General features: G+C 38.1%; 3 protein-coding genes across 6 annotated transcripts in view; 1 reads left to right on the top strand and 2 right to left on the bottom strand.

The window, feature by feature from the left end:
• Positions 1 to 634: 634 nt before the first annotated feature.
• On the bottom strand, positions 635 to 8,679 carry LOC109099029 (insulin-induced gene 2 protein-like). The gene is made up of 6 exons (XM_019112595.2): positions 8,397 to 8,679; positions 6,387 to 6,691; positions 6,109 to 6,233; positions 4,544 to 4,710; positions 4,257 to 4,356; positions 635 to 2,082 (listed from the first exon to the last, which is right to left on the bottom strand). Exons 2-6 carry the CDS (start codon positions 6,631 to 6,633, stop codon positions 2,041 to 2,043), a joined length of 681 nt encoding a protein of 226 aa, XP_018968140.1. The 5' UTR covers positions 6,634 to 6,691; positions 8,397 to 8,679; the 3' UTR covers positions 635 to 2,040.
• Positions 8,680 to 8,795: 116 nt separating this feature from the next.
• On the top strand, positions 8,796 to 25,715 carry LOC109107571 (ubiquitin carboxyl-terminal hydrolase 37). Of its 3 annotated transcripts, XR_006155547.1 has the most exons (25): positions 8,796 to 8,937; positions 9,856 to 10,096; positions 11,421 to 11,586; positions 11,669 to 11,763; positions 11,843 to 11,958; positions 12,119 to 12,196; positions 12,521 to 12,609; positions 12,690 to 12,783; positions 13,142 to 13,297; positions 18,067 to 18,199; positions 18,332 to 18,454; positions 18,780 to 18,985; positions 19,081 to 19,198; positions 19,719 to 19,798; positions 19,895 to 20,059; positions 20,135 to 20,182; positions 20,264 to 20,381; positions 22,588 to 22,804; positions 22,883 to 23,043; positions 23,706 to 23,766; positions 23,848 to 23,963; positions 24,049 to 24,118; positions 24,208 to 24,346; positions 24,434 to 24,587; positions 25,341 to 25,715. XR_006155547.1 is itself a non-coding variant. In XM_042730678.1 (24 exons), exons 2-24 carry the CDS (start codon positions 9,923 to 9,925, stop codon positions 24,513 to 24,515), a joined length of 2,805 nt encoding a protein of 934 aa, XP_042586612.1. In that variant the 5' UTR covers positions 8,797 to 8,937; positions 9,856 to 9,922; the 3' UTR covers positions 24,516 to 25,308. The 3 variants fall into 3 exon arrangements, 2 of the variants coding, with proteins under 2 accessions (XP_042586612.1, XP_042586613.1); XM_042730678.1 differs by lacking the exon at positions 25,341 to 25,715 and having other exon boundaries at positions 8,797 to 8,937; positions 24,434 to 25,308; XM_042730679.1 differs by lacking the exon at positions 25,341 to 25,715 and having other exon boundaries at positions 8,817 to 8,837; positions 24,434 to 25,308.
• Positions 25,673 to 25,900, bottom strand: part of ybey (ybeY metalloendoribonuclease) — a 3,123-nt gene continuing 2,895 nt past the window's right edge. For both annotated transcript variants that reach the window (XM_042730681.1, XM_042730680.1), the window contains one exon: positions 25,673 to 25,900. This exon is cut by the window's right edge and continues 27 nt beyond it. In XM_042730681.1, the coding sequence (XP_042586615.1) occupies positions 25,826 to 25,900 (75 nt within the window). In that variant the 3' untranslated portion in view covers positions 25,673 to 25,825.

Below are 25,900 nucleotides of genomic sequence, written 5' to 3'. Positions count from 1 at the left end.
GCAGATGGGCTACAGCAGCAGAAGACCACACCGGGTGCTGCTCCTGTCAGCTAAAAACAGGAAACAGAGGCTACAATTCACACAGACTCACCAAAATTGGACAATAGGAGATTGGAAAACGTTGCCTGGTCTGATGAGTCTCGATTTCTGCTGCGACATTCAGATGGTAGGGTCAGAATTTAGCGTAAAGAACATGAAAGCATGGATCCATCCTGCCTTGTCTCTATGGTTCAGGCTGCTGGTGGTGGTGTAATGGTGTAGGGATATTTTCTTGGCACCCTTTGGGCCCCGTATTACCAATTGAGCATCGTTTAAACGCCACAGCCTACCTGAGTATTGTTTCTGACCATGTCCATCCCTTTATGACTACAGTGTACCCTTCCTCTGATGGCTACTTCCAGCAGGATAATACACCATGTCACAAAGCTCAGTCTGCAGCAACTGCATGATGCTATCATGTCAACATGGACCAAAATTTTGAGGAATGTTTCTAACATCTTGTTGAATCTATGCCACGAAGAATTAAGGCAGTTCTGAAGGCAAAAGGGGGTCCAACCCGGTACTAGCAAGGTGTACAGTGTGTGTGTATTAATATAATATAAATAATAGTTATAATAGTAACCAAAGAACAAACTCAAAGAAAGTCTCTTTTAATAATGCAGATGTAATAATAACAAACATGTAACTTCAACTTCAAAAAACAGTAAATGTGGTTAAATACAAACCATGGATCAAGTAATAACCCATGCATGAGAAAACATCCCAACATGCTTGCTTTCAGACGGTCACATACAAATTGTACGATTTTTCTTGCAAGTCTACGATTAAGTTGTCAAGTCTCATTGTAACACTTAAAACACACTGATCCCCACTTATTTTGCATTCTACTCAGTATTTCAGTATTCCCTCCCAGTAAAAAGAGCCAAGATTAAAAATAAAAAAAATATATCCTCTTTGCTTTGAGCTCCAATCTATGTGTTATCTTAAAGTTATTTTAAGGCTTTGGTAATGATCAATGGAAAGTCATTAAGAAGCATTTTAATTTTATTCTGAAACTAAGAGATTTCTGGAGCTAAGGGACACTTCATTCAGTCAAAACTGATGAGTTCTTCTGGTCTAGCAAGGAATGATCAGGGCTGTGTTTCCCAAAAGCATGGCAAGCTTAAGTACATCATAGACCCATTCAAACCAGTGGAGCTACGATCAACTTAAGCTTACGATGCTTTTGGGAAATGCAGCCCTGCTAGAACGAGGAATGCATTACAATAAAATATTCAAGTTGTAATCAAAGCAGTACTCAACACCTTGTTGAACACCAGTTGCCCTCCCAACTAATGAACACCGCACACTGGTTAGTCTGTTAGAAAATATGATGTCTTTTGTGTTTAGCACTGCATCTACAAACACAGGGTGACAGGTCAGTTATCCTCTGACGCCAACTAGTGGTGCATCTGAGCCACAGCAGACGTGAACTGCCCTTTAGTAAAGTGATATTTAACAGATTTGATGCCCTGTCATAATACTCTATATTACTCTCCTTACTTCTAATGACCAGTGATTCTTCTGTATGATGAATGAGAGCCGATGATGGTGCTTTGTCCAGATGACTCTCCTCCACCCGTCACAGAGGCCACAACAGTATCAAGATCATATAGAAAACTTCTTGCGATTGAGTTTTGTGTCTGTGCATGAAATGCATGTAAATATTCAGTCAATATATTAACCATCTTTTACGTACTATGCTTTGCGTAATGAGGTGAGGACACGCAGTTTGATCAGTCAGAGTCCGTTTGGCACTTTACAGCAGCCGGGAGCATTTCAGCGCTGGTGAAGACAGTATGAGTGTGTAAATGACATCATATCTTACTGTTACACACATTTAGAGAACCTGAGCATCTGAGGAGGCAGAAAACAGATCGGAGGTATAAATCATAACACTGTCCGTCCTCAAACACAGAGAGCAGCTCCTCCTCAATGATGGATCACTCTGACAGTCACTACTTTCTCCTGGATTTTCCAATGTGTGCAGAGGATTCTTCCTTAATCCTGGTGGGTCTTTTCTTGACTGACTTTGTACTCATACTGCAGCAAATAAAGAAACACAAATCAATGCAATACATAGTGTCTGAAAGGCAACATAACTACACATCAAAATTTTTAAGATCTTCCAAAATTGAGTTACACACTGGTAAAATATTTGATGTAATGCAAATAAACGTGCTATAAACTTGAGGCTGCTACCAGCACACTTTACTTTTGGGATGGTACTCTGCAGGTGCTGAGCAGTGGCTGGTTTCCTTCAAACATTATGCTCATAACTGAGGTTCATCAGACCAGAGAATCATGTTTCTCACAGTCTGAGGGTTCTTTAGGTGCTTTTTTGCTAATTCCAATTGTGTTTTCATGTATCTTCACTGAGGAGAGGATTGAGTTTGGCCACACTGCCATAAAGCCCAGATTGGTGGAGTGTTGCAGTGATGTTTGTCCTTCTGTTGGTTTCTCCCATCTGCATATATGATCATGGAGCTCAGCTAGAGTGAGTGTCAGGTTCTTGGTCACCAGTCTAGACAAGGCCCTTCTCCATCAGTTGCTCAGTTTGGCCAGGAGGCCAGCTCTGGGAAGAGTCCTGGTTGTTTCAAACTTCTTCCATTATGGATAATGGATGCTACATACTTCTCTGAACCTTGAATGCAGGAGAATTTTTTTCTGAACTCTTCCACAGATGTGTGGCTTGACACAAACCTGTTTCTGAGCTCTGCAGGCAGTTCTTTTGCTCAGATATGCATTTTCAGCTGTTAGACCTTTTATTAAGATGTGTGTGCTTTTCCAAATCATACCTATTCAATTGAATTTGCCACAGGTTAACTTCACTTAAAGTGTAGTTACATCTACAAGCAAAATTAATACTCCTGAGCTAAATTTCAACTGCCCAAGATAAGGGTTGAATACTTATGCAATAGAATAATTCAAGTCTTTTTATTTTTAATAAATTTGAAAATATTTTAAAAACCTGTTTTTTGCTTTGCGGAGTGTAGAATGATGTGGGGGAAAAAAGTAATTTAACATAAGGCAGCAACATAAAACATGGAAAAAATTAAGGGGTATGAATACTTTAGCAAGACACTGTATGTATGTGTATATATATATATATATATATATATATATATATATATATATATATATATAGAGAGATAGAGAGAGAGAGATAGAGAGAGAGAGAGAGAGAGAGAGCTTTGTAAATAAATAAATAAATTTCTAAATAAATAAGTTTATAAAGAAAGAAAGAAATCTAATTTAAGCCAAAAAAATAACCTGCACTTCTGTTCAAAAGGTTTTTTTTTATTAATGGGTTATTCCATCCCAAAATGAAGATTTTGTCATTAATCACTTACCCCCATGTCGTTCCAAACCTGTAAAAGCTTCATTCGTCTTCAGAACACAATTTAAGATATTTTGGATAAAAACCGGGAGGCTTGTGACTGTCCCATAGACTGCCAAATAAATAACAGTGTCAAGGTCCAGAAAAGGTATGAAAAGCATCGTCAGAAAACTCCATCTGCCATCAGTGATTCAACCGTAACGTTATGAAGAATAGAATACTTTTTGTACACAAAGAAAACAAAAATAACAACTTTATTCAACAATTCCTCTCCTCTGTGTCTCTCCGCATCACCGTAGCACCATTTTGGACAATCTGAGCTAAACACAGGCTGCGTACACTCTTCTGTGTCAGTCGCGCCACAAGGATACGTTTTCTTGGTACATTTACACTTTGATTTGAAAGAAAACAGCGCATACTTGTAGCGCGGCTGACACAGAAGAGTGTACACTGCCTGTGTTCAGCTCAGATTGTCCAAAATGGTGCTACAGTGATGCGGAGAGACACAGAGGAGACAAATTATTTTTGTTTTATTCGTGTACAAGAAGTATTGTCATCGCTAACACTACGGTTGAATCACTGATGGCAGATGGACTATTCTGACAATGCCTTTCATACTTTTCTGGACCTTGACACTATTTATTTACTTGGCAGTCTATGGGACAGTCTCAAGCCTCCCGGTTTTCATCCAAAATATCTTAAATTGTGTTCTGAAGATGAACAAAGCTTTTACGGGTTTGGAACGACATGGGGGTACGTGATTAATGACAAAATTTTCAATTTGGGGTGGAGTATCGGCTGTATTTATTTGATAAAAAATATATAGTAAAAACAGTAATATTGTGAAACATTATTAAAATTGAAAATAAAAGTTTACCAGAGCTAGCTGTCGTCCAATATTCCCCACTGTTATGACCCCGGCGAAGAAGATACATGGCAGCCAGGACCGAATGTACAGGAAGTCAGGGGAGGTATATCTGCACACATTCACACACGGACAGTGAAGTACCAGGCAAAACAGGTTTTAATGATGCGAGTGTAAGCACTAGATCTCATAGCTATCACTCTTGGTGTGAACAGGCCTTAAAACTACTTTTGACATTTGGTGATGCTTCCAACTGACTATATTGTGCAGACTTCTCACAGAGTGTGTATGAGACTCACTGAAAGACTCCGTTGTAAACCAGCAGCTGGGTGGCAAGTGTGGCAAAGGTTGCAATGATGACTCCCAGCCCAAAACCACTGCGTGAACGATCGAACGTCCACCACAGGCCGACAGACAAGGCAGCCAGCGTCAATGACAGCTGCACATTATTCGCAAAGTCCACCTTCTGTTGGTACCAGTGTTAAAGATAACAAGTCGTACAAGAGCAATATCCTTTTTTGTACAATAGTGTGCTGCAGGGATGATGTATTATTGTAGGCCAAAACTCAGAAACAAGGCAGCATTTTAACAATTCCGGTTCCATTGTCCTGAATTCAACTGGTTTTTGAACAAGTTTTTGTTTGAAAGCCTGAAATAAGGTCTGTTGTTCATGTTCACACAAGCTTTTATACTACAACATAAAACACATCAGTAATTCCAAATTGTGTTTTTTTAAGCTTTTACGTTTTGCAAAAGGTGGTCGCTAACAATTTGCTAAATGTGACTACAGTCAAACTGAAGAGATAAACTACTCACTAGTCCAGTTTCACAACCTCACTGTTTATAATTGCACTCTTGCAAAATACTCTAACTTGCGGAAGCCCATTTCCGCCACTGAATAAAAAATAAAAAAGGTAATTGCGACTTTTTATCTCAAAATTATGACTTTTTTTCTCATAATTGCATGATATAAACTCACAATTACAAGACAAAGTCGCAGTTCTGAGAAATAAAGTCAGAACTGCAAGTTTATATCTCACAATTCTGAGAAAAAAAAAGTCACAATTGTGAGATAAAAAGTCACAATTACCTTTTTTTATTTTTTATTCAGTGGCGGAAATGGGTTTCCATACTAACACCTTCAGAGGATTTTTTAAAGACTGAAATAAGTTTCAGACGCTTAAAGGTGGTAACATGAGATTGTGAGACATTAGACATGTCATGAAACCGTGGTGTTGTTTGTTAATAACATCACATTTATCTTTTTACTTCTGGGGATTGTATTTAGGATTAAAAATGTATAAAAGTCATTTCAGTTTGTAAAGATCATCATGTTGAACAAAATGTGTAAATGATAAACATTTGTTGGTTACAGAGTTTATTTTCTGCAATAATCCAAAAACCAAACGATAAATCCTATTGGTTTTCGTCGAAGGAACCAAGGCTGTTGCTATTTTATGGGTTGACCTACAAAAACAAGTCATCACTGCAGCAACTCTATAAAACAGCCACATTTATAATCAGCTCAATGTCATTTCCAGTGCAGAAAAAATATGTTTATCTCTGGTTCTGTAAACGCTGACAATCAAAAACTGTATGAAAAAAAAAACGTATGCATTAAGAAAAATCTATCTATTTTCTAAATGCATCTTATCGGTCTTATCAATCACAAGCAAGCATTCAGATGAATAGTACCAAGTCTCCTTCCTACATTTTTTAAGAAAACATTAATCTTGTTACAGCGTGACTTTAAGATAAACAATACGACAAAAACTGTGTTCATTTTATTGCAGCTGAACAGCTTGACAGAAAAAACTTTGTTAAAAAAGGTCAAGAAGAAGAAGAAATGCGAGGAGAAGGATACAGCACTGGCGTGATTTATGCCCACAAAGACGGCCACACAGCGCATCACATTAGACCACTCTCTCTTGAGCTTATGCGGCTCCCCCAGACGACGATCCATACAGGGATACAGCAAACCTATCAACGCTGGAAAAAAGAAGAGTGGCATTTAATCAGGTCACATATATACTGTCCTGAGAACGACAACAGCACTCATTTGTGTGAGAATCCTCTGCTATGACAGAAGAGGTTCAGACAAACACTGTTTATAATCGTAATAAGTCGTGTGTGTCTGTGTACCTGCGGCTGTTCCACAGCAGGGAGGAAGCCACCAGGCGGATGAGAAAATGCTGCTGATGACGTCTGGAGGGAAGAGGGTGACGTTACGCTGCACCTGTAGCAGGTTCAGCACGAGCGCTAGAAACACGCCCACCATGAAGAGCATGGCAGCACGGATCAGTAAGTTCATGGTCCGGTTGGTGATCATGCTGATGTAGGGCCCGCGGTGCATCGGAGCGCCACCGCTCAGAGACGAATCCTCCGCCATGGCCGCTGTCACAGAAGGACGTCAGCTACATTTGCTGCTGTCAGCTGACATCACACACCTGGAAAAGAGAAGGTAATAGTAATGATGATGTCTCAAACCCAGACATACCTAATTTCACAATATTAATTATATAGCCAAAAATGAATGACCTAAGAAATGGCAGTACTGTGAATATAATTCTTTGGGCTTTTTGTGCATTTGACATATAATTTATTCTATAATTTATAGCACATTTCATTTCAATTAGTGATAATTATATATATTTTTTCCTAACAATTTTTTTTAAAGAAAAATCCTATTTTATCCATTAAGAGAAAGAACATTAAAATGTATTAATATTTTTTGCGTACCTTATGTTTCAGTTTTCTTGAAATTGCCTTGATAACCCTTAAATTACAGTTTTTGCTACGTCTGTTTTGAAGTATAGTCTTTGGTACTAAACGTATGCTTGGCAAGCCTTGCAACTTAAATCTAATTATTGATACATCTGTGGTAGAGCAGGTGAGTCAGACTAAACTCTTGGGTGTGAAGCTGGATAGTCAGCTCTCTTGGGCTCAATCGTTCAGAACAGAGCCGCAAGAGTAGCCCTTGGTTGCTCTTTTCGCTCCAGCGTGGATAAAATGCATACCTGTTTGGGCTGGCTAAAGGTGGAGGACAAACTTAATATAAGTCTTCTCTGTTATATGCACAATGCTCTATTTAAAAACAATCCAAAATCTTTTGTAGATAAATTGGTTTTTAGTGGGTATTGTCACGGACATGTTATGCGTCAGGTGAGCTCAGGTGTGTTAATGGTTCCATCTGCAAGGTCCAATTGTATGACAAGAACAGTTTTAGTTAGATCGTCATCTGCTTGGAATAAATTGGATTTAAGAACAAGGCATATATCCAACATATGTAATTTTAAGAAGACTCTAAAACAGATTATTATTAAAAGTATTAAACCAGTTAATTTGTGACTGTTATAGGTACTGACATTTTCAAATGTTGTATGTGTGTGAATGTGTATATGTGGATAAATGTATACATGTGGTTATATGTAAGTTATATTTATGTATGTTATATTTGTGTATTTTAACTGTACATATGCTTTAGCACTTTTATGGGCCCCAGGAAGACTAGCAACCACACTGTGGAAGCTAATGGGGATCCAAATAAATAAAAAATAAATAAATAAACAAAAGTTAGTGGGTCTTGAGTTCAAAATAAACAATATTAAAAAAAATTAAGGCAACATTATCTATATTTAAATATTTCTTATTCTACATACTGTCCCTTTGTTTGTGGTCCTGAGAAAGCACTTTATTTTTGTTTGTGTGAACTGTACCCTCAATTATAACACGAGTTTTATATAATCTATTATATCTATAATTCGAGTACTGTAAATCAACTTTTTGATCAAACATCTGACACACAAACACTTATTAGACACAGCATGAAAATCTGGTGATATGTCACTGCTGGTCACTTGGCAGGACTCACACATAACTAGTAACATATCTCTAGCTGGTACAAGGCCACATCAGCAGGAGGCCTTCCAGCACAAATGTAAACAGACTCTCACAACAGTTTACTTGAATAATGACTACGATTCAATAATAAAGTACAGAGTATAAGTATTGCATGTTAAAGCTGATGAATTCTCCAAAACATCACATAACAGCTCTAACTTACTCGTAGTTTGTGACCCAGAGAGGACAAAATATCGTAACTTATTAAGTCCACTGTAATAGATGTCTAATAAAATGTCACAAATTACTCACCGACACCGTCGCTGTTTTAAATAAGCGTTTATCTCGCGCTGAACAGAGATGTTAAAGTTCTAAGCGAAGGAAGAAGAGCTTTTTTCGTGGATGATGCTGTACTTCCGCCCCGCTGATAGTGCGGCTGCAGCAGCAGCCAATCAGAGGGGGCGCTGGTGACGTAATAAAGAAGATGTTTTGCGATGCCTCGTAATAATTTGGATCATTCTGATTACGTTTATGTTGTTATTCAAACATACATTTGATTCAGTATTTCTAATACAAGTGAACACACCGTCGGTGTTCACAGCAGAAACCCATGACGGGGTGCCCACCGTCGACGCCAACCTCTGAAATCACGCGCAATCTCGCGCGAGTTTACGCGCCTCTTCTCACCTCCCATTTCCGCTCTAAATTTTCACATTCCCGCCATCATCGGCTGCTCGTGGGACGCGAGCGCAGGTAACATCACAGCCGGCAAAAACCACACACTGACAGCGCGCCACATTGAGCGCATACTTTCATTCTCCAGCGCTCTCTTCAAGGAGTTTCCCTCCCGCAGGTAAGCGAGATGCGGTTAGTGAGCAGAATTTGCCCGCGTTTTTCTCAGAATGGTCCGTTAGCGGAGCCAAGCCTGTCACACGGCCTGGGCTGCTAATGCTAGTTAATTAGCTCCGTGTGGATGGTGCGTGTGTCATTTTTCCGCAGCCGAGTGTGAGGATACTGCAAAATAAAGACGCGTTTCCGCGAATTATACGAGAGTTAGTTTGTTTGAAGGCGGGAAGGCGAGCGCTAGCTTGAATCGGTGCGGTCTCTAGGGAAGCTAGTCAAGTTGGTTCATTTAAAGCGCGAACAAACCTGAAGTGTGTTTACTTTCCTCTTTACTCACCGGAACCCCTCGAAACACGCGCAACTCGGGGCTCTTAAGAACAAGATCTTATAAAGGAGAGCTTCGGGCTTAATCAGCTAACTTTAAAATGTCAGAAGTTTGTCTTACTTAAGCGTAAGGCTTTCAAAGCATCAATTTTGTGAGTTGACTTAACGATTTAACGTAGTTTTATATTAGGTGGAGTGTTTGAATGTAAGAAATATAACTGTCTAATGTAGATTTTAATCTGGCGCTTATGTTTTGTTAGTTGTCTTTGGTGGTTTTAAAAGACCGGGACATTAATAGAGAGATATTGTTAAATGACGTTAACGCGTTATAAGTTCACACGCGCGACTTTGGGTCTCTGTGGTTCTAAAGTAGGTCTTTAAGAGTGTCAGTTTTCTTTTAAACGTGTATTTACATGGACATGCATTGGCTCGTTTACAACAGATGTGTAAAATGAAACCTACAGGATCAAAATCGCGTGTTTTTGTTCAGAGAAGCGCTCGTTTCGCTCCCTCCTGTTGTAAAATCGTCTTCGCTAATGTTTGCGACCGTCTCTGCGTCTCAAGCTGTTTCACGTCGGACATTGTCTCTCGGCTTCTGTTGCAGATCTCTGGCCGCATCTGTTCGCCTTCAGTTGTGTCCAGAGCCGGAGTTCTGAGCGCCTCTCGCACTCATGGCCGTCGCGGTGCCCAAGATGACCAGCGGTGGCGCTGTCCGCATCCGCATCAGATGCGGCGAGCTGGGGACCACCAAATGGAAAGAGGGGGTCTTTGAAATCCACGAGAGAGACAACAAAATAAACCTGCTGGTCAAGTTCAACAGCGGCGGTACTCCGAGGATGTTTCAGGTACTGATCTGTCTTTGCATTAACAGCCGAAAGCCTGACATATGATAATTGTCCTTACGAATTATGCTGTTTGGGTATCATATTTAATACATGCAGACTTTACTGTTTCATAAAGTATGATGTAGTGAGAATATGAAGCTTGAAGAGGAAAAAAATATGCAATTTGGTGAAGTTGCAGATATTTACGTGGCCGAACAATGAAATTCTGATAGTTTATGTAAATCAATAAAATCTTTAAAACAGTATAACAGATTACATTCATTAAAAGCTTATACATATCACTCGTCACTCTGTATCTCATATCAAAGGGTTAGTTCACCCAAAAATTTAAATTATGTCATTGACTCACCCTCATGTCGTTCCAAACCCGTAAGACCTCCGTTCATCTCCAGTCCATGTGACATCAGAGGGTCCGCTAGAATTTGTTGAAGCATCGAAAATACATTTTGGTCACAACAGACCCGGAAGAGAAGACAATGCTGAATAAAGTCGTTATTTTTGGACCAAAATGTATTTTCGATGCTTCAACAAATTCTAGCGGACCCTCTGATGTCACATGGACTACTTTGATGATGTTTTTATTACTTTTCTGGACATGGACAGTATAGCGTACATAGATTTTAAGTGGAGGGTCAGAAAGCTCTCGGACTAAATCTAAAATATCTTATACTGTGTTCCGAAGATGAACAAAGGTCTTACGGGTTTGGAACGACATGAGGGTGAGTCATTAATGACATCATTTTCATTTTTGGGTGAACTAACCCTTTAATGTCTGTAAGATGATTTTTAAATGCTTAGTTTATGATTAAAACTCTGTTTGAGAGATGAACAAGTAAACATTCCTCAAAAGCCTGATGGCTCATATTTGATACTCACATTTTAACAAATTTTTTCTTTAAAAACAAATAAAGCATTGATAATCAGGTAAATCTAATTTTTAGTTCAAGTAAATATTCACCTTGAAATATTACTAAGAGTATAAAACACATTTTATCTTCATAATTAAAGATTAATCAGCAGAAAGACCTGCAGGTGGACATTTTCACAATTGTAGTAAAAGGCTTTTTATTTGTTAAAGTATAACCTATTAATCAGATGACTGAATGCATGTGGTAGTTTGTGTGCATCAATTTCTTTTTCAGCAAAGATTGATCATGTTGATAATTTAAATCCTTAGAAATGTGTATGAAATACGATAAAGGATGTTTAAAGGGTTAAGAAACGTCTGCAAGGTTCTCTTTAGAGACACAGTTTGTTATTTTAAGACATGGGCATCAAATGCATTTTGTTGAATGCTATTTAGACTTGTTTGTTTTTGTTGCAGCTGAATCACAACGTTAAGCAGGTTTCATGGTATCAAACGCGTGGCCCAAACCGCGTGACTTTGACTCTGAAAGACTCCAGCGTTGTCATGATGGACAAACTGTCCTTGTTGGTTGCTAAAAAAATGAAGGAGTATCTTGAGATGGTGAGGCTTGGAAAACCAGCAGGTATGTTTCGTTTGACTTGTTTGTAGTTGTCAGCTCACTGTCCATTCTTTTTCAAGTCATGTTAAGTTTTGTTTTTCTTTAGTTTTAAAGACAAACCAGGGGAGTGCTAGTTTTGGCTTAGTTCTTGGGAATCGCGCAGCACAGAACGACTCTGGCCTTTCTCCGTCAGAAAAACAGGTACTGCAGCATCACAAGCACTGAAATGCTTATGGATTCTTTTCTAAATATTATACGATTGACCTGCCATTTCTTTCAGAGCACTCCAAGACGTCCAAGTCTGGACAGCAGAGAGGACAGCACACCAAGAAAGCCTCTCGGGAGTCCCAGCCGGGTAACTTCCACACCTGGCCGCAATGGGCTCTCTGAGAACAGGTGTGCACATTTAGATTTGGGTACAGTGTCTCTAGAAAGCGTGTGCACTTTTTGCTCAGTTATGTTATTTGCTTGCATGTTATCTTAGGTTTCAGTAATTTAATGACTTGTTAATTTAATAAAGATTGCCCTGACCACAACTAAAGGTTTTGTCCTGTAGGAGTGAGAAGAGGAAGAGGCTGATGAACTCTGACGGTGATATGACAGAGGACTACCCCAAAGAGAATGACTCTTCTAGGTAAACGAGACTTCATCTTGGCGCAGATTCATTTTGATATGCTACTGTATAAAAAAGTCTTGGGTCAGTAGGATTTTCCCCATTCTGAAAGAAATTGAGTCCTGTTTAGAAAGGATGCATTAAATGAATCAACAGATACAGTAAATACATTGTTACAAATAAATTCTGTATTCATAAAAGACTCTTGAAAACATTTAAATATTAAGCAAAATAATTAATGCAGCTTTGCAGCCTTAGCAAACATTTAAAAAATCCTACCAGTCCCAAAGTTTTGAATTGAGTGCGCTAAAATGAAAAACTTTCTCTAATATTGTCTGTTTTTAGCAACAATAAGGCCATCACAGACTCGTCCAGAAAGTTTCTGCTCAGCTGTAAAGAGAAACTCAAGCAGTCAGAGGAGAACCGAGTAACCGGTTAGTGTCTATTGACATTTTATCTACTGTTGTGGCTTCCCTCTGCTTTGTGACATATGCTTATTACTTCATTTTCTCAGCTCCACACACGCCTGCCCCTCTCCAGCCAACATCCTTTTATGGGAGCAGAACAGGATCTAAAGATTACTCACAGATTCATTCAGTTTTGGACAGGTAAAGAGTGTTGTTACTCATTGTCAATAGGCTGTGCTTTATAAACCGGTGTTTGCTGCAAAGTTCTGTGATGGTGCTGCTGCTGAATTTACAATTCCACAGCAATAATGTAATCTGAATGTGATAAAATGACTCTGTAATGGTAAACAAGGCTGGCACAACTAGTGCATAGTCTTCAGTTGCTGCACAAACATACATTGTGACTAGTGTAGTCCAGTTCACAAACAAATCACTTTATGAGCCAGTTATTTTACTGAATATCACAAACAAGTATTATCGCTTTTTTGTATCCTTTGCTGAATTCATCAGATTTAGCGGTTATTAAACCACATCTGTTTTGATATTTTTTCCTTTACAGGCCCAGCAGTACAGGCCAGTGTCCCTCTGCTAAAAGAAGCCTAATGTTACCCAATCACTCAACTCCCTTTAAAAAGGTGCGCCCAATTTTGGACTACGGTGGCTGGAACAAACCAAGACCATCTACGCTGGCTCAGCCGCAGCCTCCACTACAAGGGTGAGTGTCTAAAGCTTGCTAATACAAACCTGATTTCAAAAAAGTTGGGACACTGTACAAAGTGAGTAAAAAAGAAATGGAATAATTTACAAATCTCATAAACATATATTTTATTCACAATAGAATATAGATAACATATCAAATGTTGAAAGTGAGACATTTTGAAATGTCATGCCAAATATTGGCTCATTTTGGATTTCATGGGAGCTAAAAATTCCAAAAAAGTTGGAACAGGTAGCAGTAAGAGGCCGGAAAAGTTAAATGTACATATAAGGAACTAGGCCTGGGACGGTTACCGCATTACCGCAATACCGCGGTCACGTGACGCCTACCGCGGGTCTAAACCTGTAACCGTCATCACCGCAAAAAAAAAAAAAAACAAAAAAAAACATTGGCCTGCACATCTGAATGCCTTCGGCAGAAGTCAAATGAGCCATTTTAATCTAGATTAATTCCAAGATTACAGTGAGATTAATCTAGATTAAAAAATGTATCTATGCACCTCTAATAGGCTAATAGCATTCCATTTGTATTGACTATTAGGCCTAGAGTACCTGTGTAATGTCTTGTAGCCTATATATTGAATTTCATTTCATTTTACTAAAGCATAAAATACAGGTGGATGACTCATGAGAGAGCCAAAAAAGCAGGACCTCAGTTTTTAATTGCACGTGCTTATTCTGCTTAACACAAGTCTCTCACGTGGTTGTGCAGCCGACAATTGCGCATTTAAGCTACTATTCCATCGAAACATGGCATTTATATGTATAATATATAAATATGTAGACATATAGGCTAAATAAATATAAATATTTAAAAATCTATAATATATATAAATATTATTTATATTATATATTTTTACATATTTATATTAACTTAGCCTATATCTCGTGTGCGCTTTGGTCTCAGTGTGGTTCAAGGCTATAATTTAACGAATGCTATTTAATTTAACAAAGTGTCACACAATACCGTCATTGTTTTTTTTAACTTATAAATATTATTTATATTTATCTTATTTATAAATATTATTTATATTTATCTTATTTATAAGTAAAAAACAACCACAATATTGTGAGCAGCGACACTTTGTTAAATTAAATAGCATTCGTTAAATTATAGCCTTGAACCACACTGCGACCAAAGCGCACACGAGATATAGGCTAAATAAATATAAATATGTAAAAATATATAATATAAATAGTATTTATATATATATTATAGATTTTTAAATATTTATATTAATTTAGCCTATATGTCTACATATTTATATTACTCTATATGCCTTCGTTAAATAGCCTTCATTAACCACTGAGACAAAAAAGCGCACACGTAATATCTATATAAATGTTAATATAGCTAAACATGTATAAATATGTAATATAAATCATATTAAATATAATTCATATATTATATAAGTAATAAAAAAAACCGAATCTGGCTGACTTACTTGGGGAAAAAAAAAGAAAAAACATCTACTCCGACCCCCAAGAGAATTCGTGTAGACACAGAGATCAGAAGGTATTTGCAGGAGGAAGCCCTGGATTCCCACGCAGACCCTCTTGTCTGGTGGCGGGACAATAGTGTCCGATTCCCTCTGCTTTCCAAAGTAGCCCGAAAATATATGACCATTTGCGCTACAAGCATTCCCTCAGAACGTGTGTTCAGTGCTGCAGGTAACGTCGTTTCGTCTTTCAGGGCCTCCCTTAAACCTGACAAAGTGAACATGCTAGTTTTTCTAGCAAAAAATATGAAGGCTGGGATGTAAACCATAGCGCCTTTCGTTTTGCCAGCACTTTTTTTTTTCAGACATAATTTCTGTTCTAAATGTTCTTATTCTAAATGTGAAATAATAAATGTTAAATAAACGTGTTCCTTATGCTCAGTTGCCTTAGCCTCTGTGTGCGCAAAAGTCGTTATAGTCTAAGTGATTGTTTGATGACGACGACTGTAGCCTAATCTGAAGGTAAAAATATGGAAAATAAACATGCAAATTAATATCTATTACTGATCAATACGATAAATAAAAATGTGTTTGTTTGTCTTTACTGCGGTTTACCGCAATACCGCGGGAATTTATTGCTTTTCAACCGCGGTAAGAAAAATTCAATACCGTCCCAGGCCTATAAGGAACAGCTGGAGGACCAATTTACAACTTATTAGGTCAACTGACAACATGATTGGGTATAAAAAGAGCCTCTCAGAGTGGCAGTGTCTCTCAGAAGTCAAGATGTGCAGTGGATCACCAGTTCCTCCAATGCTGCGGCGAAAAATAGTGGAGCAATATCAGAAAGGAGTTTCTCAGAGAAAAATTGCAAAGAGTTTGAAGTTATCATCATCTACAGTGCATAATATCATCCAAAGATTCAGAGAATCTGGAACAATCTCTGTGCGTAAGGGTCAAGGCCGGAAAACCATACTGGATACCCGTGATCTTCGGGCCCTTAGACGGCACTGCATCACATACAGGAATGCTGCTGTAATGGAAATCACAACATGGGCTCAGGAATACTTCCAGAAAACATTGTCTGTGAACACAATCCACTGCCATTCACCGTTGCCGGCTAAAACTCTACAGGTCAAAAAAGAAGCCATATCTAAACATGATCCAGAAGCGCAGGCGTTTTCTCTGGGCCAAGGCTCATTTAAAATGGACTGTGGCAAAGTGGAAAAATGTTCTGTGGTCAGACGAATCAAAATTTGAAGTTCTTTTTGGAAAACTGGGACGCCATGTCATCCGGACTAAAGAGGACAAGGAGAACCGAAGTTGTTATCAGTGCTCAGTTCAGAAGCCTGCATCTCTGATGGTATGGGGTTGCATGAGTGCTAGGGGTGTAACGGTACACAAATATGATGGTTCGGTACGTACCTCGGTTTTAACATCACGGTTCGGTATGATTTTGGTACAGCAGGGGGGAAAACAATTTTTTTTTTTAATGGTTTACTGAACAAGTTGCTCTTTCTTGAAATACATTTAGTTATAGTTTCAATTTTCTTAGTGATGCAAATCTACCTCAGCTTATGCTTAAAACTATAGGGAGCACTTTTACATTATAAAGATTACAATTAGGCCTAACAACTTAACCCAAACATAAAGCCACAAGGATGCACTGTGTTTTTATTTCAAATCAAAGCTAAATACACGTAGAAACAGCGCATCCTTGTGGCGCGGATGACACAGAAGAGCATACACAGCATACTGTGATATGGAGAGAGACAGAGGAGACTGTTGACAAAGGAATTATTAAATAAATCGTTACTTTTGTTTTCTTTGCTTACAAAAAGTGGTCCCGTTGCTTCATATAACCCAGATTGCACGTCTGATGGCAGATGGAGTATTTTGACAACGACTTTCATACCTTTTATGGACCTTGACACTGTTATTTATTTGGCAGTCTATGGAACAGTCACAGGCCTCCATTTTCATTATCCAAAAGATAACCCAAATAATCATCCTAATACAAAATTGGAATATACTTTTTATTAACAAAATGGGGATAAGTGATTAATGACAAAACTAACAGATCATCAAATACTATCCCTTTAATGCTGCGTTCACACCAAACACGAATAGAGCATCAAATTCGCGTCTACCATACTCATTATTTGAATTTCCTGAGAAAAAAAAAACAACAAAAAAAACTGTATTAGTTCGGTACGTACCGAACCGAAAGACCCGTACCGAAACTGTTCAGTATGAATACGTGTACCGTTACACCCCTAATGAGTGCATGTGGCATGGGCAGCTTACACATCTGGTAAGGCACCATCAATGCTGAAAGGTATATCCAAGTTCTAGAACAACATATGCTCCCATCCAGATGTCGTCTCTTTCAGGGAAGACCTTGCATTTTCCAACATGACAATGCCAGACCACATCCTGCATCAATTACAACATCATGGCTGCATAGAAGAAGGATCCTGGTACTGAAATGGCCAGCCTGCAGTCCAGATCTTTCACCCATAGAAAACATTTGGCGCATCATAAAGAGGAAGATGCGACAAAGAAGACCTAAGACAGTTGAGCAACTAGAAGCCTGTATTAGACAAGAATGGGACAACATTCCTATTCCTAAACTTGAGCAACATGTCTCCTCAGTCCCCAGATGTTATAAAAAGAAGAGGGGATGCCACACAGTGGTAAACATGGCCTTGTCCCAACTTTTTTGAGATGTGTTGATGTCATGAAATTTAAAATCAACTAATTTTTTCCTTAAAATGATACACTTTCTCAGTTTAAAATTTTGATATGTCATCTATGTTGTATTCTGAATAAAATATTGAAATTTGAAACTTCCACATCATTGCATTCTGTTTTTATTCACAATTTGTACAATGTCCCAACTTTTTTGGAATCGGGTTTGTATAGGGTTCTATGAAATGTTTTATAGAAAAAAAAAACAAACAAACTAAAATTAAACAGAATTTGGGGGAACCAAATTCTGTTTAATTTTATTTTTTATTTTTTTTCTGGTTTTATATAATACCAATTCCAGATGGTGGTAATCAAATGAATGCATAAAACCTAACAGTTTCATTTCTTTTACTATGCATCAAATGATGAAATAAAATCTTTGCAACTTTATTAGTGTTTTACTGTGTTATTGCTGAGAGATCCATCCTACTATACATTTAAAATGTATATATTTTTATATATAGTTTAAATAAAACATTGTATATTACAGTCAGTATTATGGCTATTATTTTGTCATATTGAATAACATTATTTTGTCCTTAGCTTATCACATGCCTCTTACTTGATTGTCCATTAGATTCTCCAATCTTGGGAACACCTGTTACATGAACGCCATACTCCAGTCACTTTTCAGCCTGCCCTCATTTTCAAATGACCTGTTAAAGCAGGGCATACCATGGAAGAGGGTCCCCGTCAATGCCCTTCTGAGGTATGGTCATGCTGTTGTTTTTTCCCTCGAAATTAGGTACTTTCTGGACTATTCTAAACATTCTTAAAAATTTGAAACGTAATGATTATCCAGTCACATGCCTGTTGATGTTTTGTTTTTGTTTCCATATGAACGTTTTGCTCATCTGCTGGCCAGGAAAGACAATTCCCCTCCAGAAGTGAAGAAAGATCTTTTGCGGCGAGTGAAGAACGCTATTTCCTCAACAGCTGAGCGTTTCTCTGGTTACATGCAGAATGTAAGACATGTGACATCTTTATTTCTTATGCAGATGCATCCGACTTGAAGCCCGTTCACACCAATGATAACTCTAAGATTTTAATAATAGTAACATTCAGAGCACTTTATTTCTGCTGGCGACAAAAACACTGACAGCCAACTTCAAAGAGCTTGAGGATTTAAATTGACAGATGACAGAACTGCATAGCAAACAATTTTATTGTCCGTTGGTATGGATGCTAATATAGTTATAATTATCTTTACAGTTGTTGTTCTTGGTGTGAATAAGCCTTCTTGACACATTGTTCACATGATGCAAGTCCCAATCAGCTGTTTTTGCCCAGGATGCCCATGAGTTCCTGAGCCAGTGTCTGGACCAGCTGAAGGAGGATATGGAGAAGATCAACAAAAGCTGGAAGAACGAGCCCTCGGCCGGGGAGGAGCCACAGAGCGCTCGGTTAGCAGAGGAGGTGGACACCTCACGCATTTACACCTGCCCGGTTACAGTCAACATGGAGTTTGAAGTGCAGCACACCATAACATGTAAAAGGTGAATAAAAGAGGCCATGCAGATATTACAGGACATATGATCATAGTCACGAGACAACACATACTGACCCAGTCCTCTCTCGCTCTGGTGAACAGCTGTGGAGAGGTGGTGATGAAGCGGGAGCAGTTCAATGACCTGTCCATCGACCTGCCGCGCAGGAAAAAATCACTCCCTCTGAGATCCATACAGGACTCGCTAGATCTCTTTTTCAGGGTACGACACTGCATCATACCAGCTGTAAAATGTGAATGGTCCTGTATACACCAAAATAAATGTTCAGTGATAAACAGTTGAATTTGATAAATGGCTGTCAATGCGTTTGTTCGCATCAACATGAATATTTGCATGTAGTCAATAACAAATACAAAAATCATTTGAAAACATGTAGATACTGTTTGACTTGTTTTTGTCACGGAGGAAAAAGTAGTGAAGCACTCTACTCTGAAAGTGTTTTATTCAACCTGTATGGCGCATATTCATGCAAATGTTTTTGACACATTAATCTGAACAGACAAACCCTATGCAAAAACCAACTCGGTTTTTGTGCTGAACATTTGTGACCAACCCTTTTTTGTCACTATTGAGTTTTTCTTTTTGCTAAAATCTTGCCTGGTTGAATAAAAGTGTGGAAATGATTTTTGTGACTTTCAATCAGTCATAATACCCATTACCCAAATGACCTATTTTACAATATGGTACTTTACTTTTCATTCCCTGTTGGCTTTGTTTACAGATGGAGGAGATTGAGTATTCCTGTGAAAAATGCAGTGGAAAAGCAGCAACCGTCTCTCACAAATTTAGCAGGCTTCCCAGGTTGGGATGAGCAGACACAGTTTAGGTTGTTGTTTAAGACTCATTTGTGGTCAATTCAAAACCTTTAAATGACTCTCTCTCTGTGTCTGTCTGTAGAGTGCTGATTCTTCACCTTAAACGCTACAGCTACAACAGTCAGCTGTCTTTAAACAGCAAACTGGGCCAACAAGTCCTGATCCCTAAATATCTCACACTGCTCTCACACTGCACAGACGCCACACGCCCCCCTCTCAGCCTCGGCTGGAGCGCACAGACCGCCATGTAAGACTCACTCTTGCACTTGCTGTCATTTAGTGTAGCACCCTTCATACTCACTAATGGCTGATTTAATTTCAGCTCCAGGACGCTGAAGATGTCACAGTCGGTCAACTCTTCAACACTACGGTGAGAGCAGCCCTCTGATGTGCATGCTAAGAGTATTTAGTCTTGATTCATACTAATGTGTTTTAAATTGATGGTTTACAGGAAAGCTTCTCAAAAGCCAGAGAGCTCAGGCAGTGTGCTGTGTGACTCGGATAGTGAGGAGGAGCTCGTCAGAAAAGTTGGTCGTAAACATCATTCAGAAGATGACAGGACTGAAGAGGTGAGAAGAACAGCTTGGTATTTTTAATGGATCGTTTGAGGCCCCATCCACACGGAGATGCGTTTCGCTGTATACGCATAAATTTTGTATCATATAGGCGTTTCGTCCACACGGATCCCGCGTTTTGGGAGAGTTAAACCGAGATTTTTTTAAAACCGGGTCCCAGAGTGGATACATTTGAAAACATCACTCTTGCGTTTTCGTATGGACAACGAATCCATATGTTTTCTGAAATTACGACGTCATCCGCCCACGTCTCGCCCCTAATCAGACACCGCTACATCACGTAACAGCAACAAAAACATGAACAAACACTGAACGATTGTCTTTTTATTAACTAACATTAACACAGATTAATGTATTGTTCCATGTTCGTTTGTATACCACGCGCAAGGTTTATGCACATAGTCCAAGTCTTCTCCGTTTTTAGTGTATCTCTGTGGCAGAATTTCAGTACCACATGCTGGTCTGGCATGTATACTACATCGTTTTGTGGAAGCAGATATATCTTGAGACAAGGAAAAAAAATAGATCGGATAGGGAAAGCTCTGGATTTGTGTGGACATAGCCTGAATCTGTCCAAATGGCATTTGTGGATCAAAATGGTTACTTTGGTTGCAGCAAGCTACAATCTACAAAGGTGTCATGTTACAATCAGGGTTACTATCTTAAACACAAAATAAAACATTTTTGTGAAGTACTAAAATAAAATAAAAGCACGGAAAACAAAATGAACCACATTTAAAAAGTAATATTTAAAGTGAATAAAAAGTAGACCATAACTGACAAAATCTAAACTTAAAATGAATTTTTTAAAGTTTTTATATATATATATATATATATATATATATATATATATATATATATATATATATATATATATATATATATATATATATATATATATATATATATATATATATATATATATATAAAAATACATACACAAACACTAAAACTCTATTACTATTTTAAATGTTTTTGAAAGAAGTTTCTTCTGCTCATCAAGCCTGCATTTATTTGATCAAAAATACAGAAAAATTTAATATTGTGATATATTATTACAATTTAAAATAATTTTTAAAATTTATTATACTTTAAATTATCATTTATTTCTGTGATGCAGAGCTGAATTTTTAGGATCATTATCACATGATCCTTTAGAAATCATTCTGATATGATGATTCATTATCAAAGTTGGAAACAGTTCTGCTGCTTAATATTTTTTCAGAACGTGATACTTTTTAAGGATACTTTGATGAATAAAAAGTAAAAAAAAAAAAGAAGAAGCTATGTTTTTAAAATATAAATATTTTGTAATAATAATATACACTACTGGTCAGTAATTTGGGGTCAGTAATTTTTTCTTTTTTCTTTTAAATAAAATCAATACTTTTATTCAGCAAGGATGTGTTAAATTGATAAAAAGTGATAGTAAGGAAAATATATTATTAGAATATATATTATTAGAATTTTTTTTTTTATATTGAATAAATGCAGTTCTTTTTAACCTTTTATTCATCAAAATATATTAGACAGCAGAACTGTTTCCAACACTCATAATAAATCAGAATATTAGAATGATTTCTAAATGATCATGTGATAGACTGGATGTTACATGTGACACTGAAGGCTGGAGTAATAATGCTGAAAATTCAGCTTTGCATCACAGGAATAAATTATTTTTTAAAGTATATTCAAATAGAAAACTATTATTTTAAGTTGTAATAATATTTTACAATATTACTGTTTTTTTTTCTGTATTTTTGATCAAATAAATGCAGGCTTGATGAGCAGCAGAAGAGACTTCTTTCAAAAACATTAAAAATAGTAATGTTTCCAAACTTTTGGTCTGTACTGTGTATATATACACACACACACACACACATACACACTCCTGGGCTTCAGTGTCACATGATCTTTCAGAAATCATTCTAATATGCTGATTTAGTGCTCAAACTTGTTAAACAGTTGTGCAACTTAGCTTTTTTGGGGGTATGTTTTCTTCAGGATCCTTTAAATAGAAATTTCATAAAAGCGTTGATTTTAAAAAATTATACTTAAATAGTTTTTTATGGTCACATTTGATGAATTTAATTAGTCCCTTCTTAAAAGTGGGAAAGAAAAACGTAATGACCCCAAACTTCTGAAGGAAACGTATGTGACCAGTTTTTAACCTCACATCTAACCTCCCTTTTGTTCTCAGGTGCAGCACAACGCACAGGTCGAGCACTCGGAGTTTAATGCAGTCAACGATGATGAGATGCTAGCAGCTGTGCTGGAGATGAGTCGGCACGACACTAGTTTGTCCGGATGCCCTGATGACGAGCCAACCAGCAGCCCAGACACAGGGTTTGGAGATGGAGACGGCCAGGACCTGACTCATCATTTGGAGCTTCTGGATGCAGAGAAACAGCCTGCAGGTAACTAGAGTGTTAACTAGACTTCATGTTTATATTCCCGGCCTACAGTGTATAGAGTTGTGTTTGGTTTGTGTCTAGATGCCCTGGAGTCTCTAGATCTGACCATGGATGAGAATAAAGAGAACCAGACGCCTGAAGGTGTGCAGGGAGAGCTGGACTGGGTGCAGCAGTACAGTTTAGACCAGGAGCGAGAGGAACAGGAGCTGCAGCAGGCCCTCGCACAGAGCCTGCAGGAACATGTAAGGAATCTAGCAGTACATTCTATATTTTATGAATTTAATAAGATTGTAATCATCGTAGTACTTGTATTGTGGACCTTGATTTTTACACTTCTTAATCTTGTGAGTTTTTACCTCTAGTATTGTCTAATTGGTTTAAATTCTCCCTCAATTTGCATTTGTGTGTTTATTTGCCGAAAAACTGAAACACAGAAAAACGTAGAGATCATTATACATCGCATAATTTGGTAAATAATTACAGCTAAAAAAAAAAAAAAAGAAAAGTCCTGGGGGGTGGGGGTGAATCTCAGTGAAACTCAATAACATCTCCAGGTCATATTTCATCGCACAAAGTAACACAATTGTGGTGTGTTGAATATAAAACATTTTAAGGACAGTTTTAAAATTGTGATAAATTTAAAATCAAGATATCTGAAGTAAAACAAACAACAACAGACTTAAAAAGTTAACAGCCTTCTAATCAAGATTTTTTTGAGGGTCTGTTTTGATTTTGAGTTCACAAGTGGCTTGGGCATATTATTGACAATGTTGGTCTTTTATCACAATCTCCTTGGCAGCTGTACTTTTCCGGTGTTGTTCATCCTTGACGTCAGCACAGATTAACTGATGATGATGATAATGACTGTGTTGTTCAGTGAATATTATCTGTGTTAATTGCACAGGAGGCGAGAGAGATGAGGGAAGACGACGATCTGAAGAGAGCCACTGAGCTCAGCCTGCAAGGTCAGTATGATACACCCAGAACACTGTGTTCTGTCTCACATTATCTTTATTAATGTGAATGTTTTTGTTAACATGTTGCAGAGTTTAATAACTCTTTGCCGGAGCTGCTGTGCTCTGATGACGACTCTGGGAACGAGGATGGTCTGGATATGGAGTACAGTGAGGCTGAAACTGAAGAGCTCAAGAAGAACGCCGAGGTGAGTCCGAGACGCTCGGTGCGGTTTGAGAAGTGACCGTTTTCAGAGCATGGTTTTAATGATGGTGTCATGATTTGTTCCCCAGACTGGAGAGCTTCCGAACTCCTTCAGACTCATCAGTGTGGTCAGTCACATCGGCAGCAGCTCATCATCAGGTACTGGCGTCTTTTAGCTCATGTTGTTTTTCCACTGCAGACCAAGTACAGTTTCATCAGGTGCTCTTTGTCTCTTTCCTCCTATATAGGGCATTACATTAGTGATGTTTATGACATGAGGAAACAGTCCTGGCTCACATACAATGATCTGGACGTCTCCCGCACACAGGAGTCCACAGTTCAGAGAGATCGTGACAGGAGCGGATACATCTTTTTCTACATGCACAAGTAAGTATAAATACAAGAAATCCATGCAAACGAGTGAATGAGACCCACTGGTATCGTTGTGATCTGATGAGACGTCTTTGTGTTCAGAGATGTGTTTGAGGAGCTGTCTGAGCTGGAGAAGGCAGGAGGGACCGGTGATGCGGGTCGCACAGTGCTGCAGCCGCTATAAACGCTCTCACATGCTTTTAACATCCCATCCGTGTGGATCCTCCTGCTGATGAACAGCTGAACTGAGCCAGGGGTAAACGCGCCACCCTTTATCAGTACTACTGAAGACCGTCCACACACACATGCACCTACTTTGGGCACTTTTTCTATTTCTCTTTCACTTTTCCCATTGCTCCCTGTGAAATACTGTTGCCGTTTCAAATGTAGACTTGCAGTTAGATGGGTTAATGTTCTAGAAACTCGTAGGTACAAATGTTTATGGGGAAACGCAAAGAAAATAAATATAGAAAGCATTTTGAGTTGAAGTTGCTGAGAAGTTGCTCTTATTTTTTTCTTCTATCTTTTGTTTAAATATTTCGTTTGCCTTTATGAAAAGACCCTCTAGTAAACTTATGCATTAAGAAATATTGAGAGCTTGTTCTATAAATTTAATTTATTTTCCCCCCTTTCCCCTCCGCAGATTTTAGGTTTCCTTTTCAATCCATTGCATATAAAAATGTATTCTTGTATATGTTTGGGTGGAATAGGCAATATGGGGTGTCTGTCTCGTTTGATATGCAGCTGAAAATGTGGTGCAATATTTGCTTTTGCCAGCTGACTTTTATATGACCTATAGCGATGAAGAGAGACTTGGACTAGTACTGATTTATATTTAAGGCTTTACTGATGACTGTTGGTTGTTTTATTCTTATTTTATACACTTAAATCTAACAAGCTCAGTGGTATTGATGTAGCTTGTCTTTTTTTTAAAGATCTCCCTTCAAGATTCTTTATGCCTCTCCAAAATCTACAGACCTAATAAAACAATTGTTTTCCTTCTCTATAGAGCTTTACAGTGTGAAGTTGCACAGCCGTTGTGTAGAATGTCTGTCTTCAGAAAGACCTCAAATGAAAAATGTTCACACAAGCATCTGATGAGAGTGCTTCACATGAAGTCTGCTGATATTATTTATTTAGATCTTGTTCACTGTCTGATTTGTACTGTACTGTCGTTCTCATTTTTTCATGTCTTCGGTAACCACTTTATTCATGTTTTCTGTTCTGATCATCCGAGGAGGTTCATGGAAGAGTGAGACTTGTTTGGACATTGTGTGTGTATGGTGTTCTCTGAAACAGTGGTATAAGCTCTACTTAACTGCTTAGTATTCAGTCTTTGACTTCCTTAAACACATTTTAAATAAAATTTATTTAGAAAAAAAAATCAACATTGTTCCATTGGTTTTAATTCAAGATTCAGAACTACTCGGTAGCAGACGTGCTTTTCTCCCTTATTTACGACCCAAGAGTTTCTTTCATGAACCGGTCCAGTATTTAAGGCCGCATGTCCTGTGTGGACCTCTTAGTGAGTGGCTCGAGGTGGCTGCCTGTTAGCCTGTTGAACTCGCT

Source organism: Cyprinus carpio, chromosome B9 (genome assembly GCF_018340385.1).
Source record: "Cyprinus carpio isolate SPL01 chromosome B9, ASM1834038v1, whole genome shotgun sequence".
NCBI lineage: Eukaryota > Metazoa > Chordata > Actinopteri > Cypriniformes > Cyprinidae > Cyprinus > Cyprinus carpio.
Note: the sequence above shows the minus strand (reverse complement) of the source record. Positions and strands in the feature narration are given on the sequence as shown.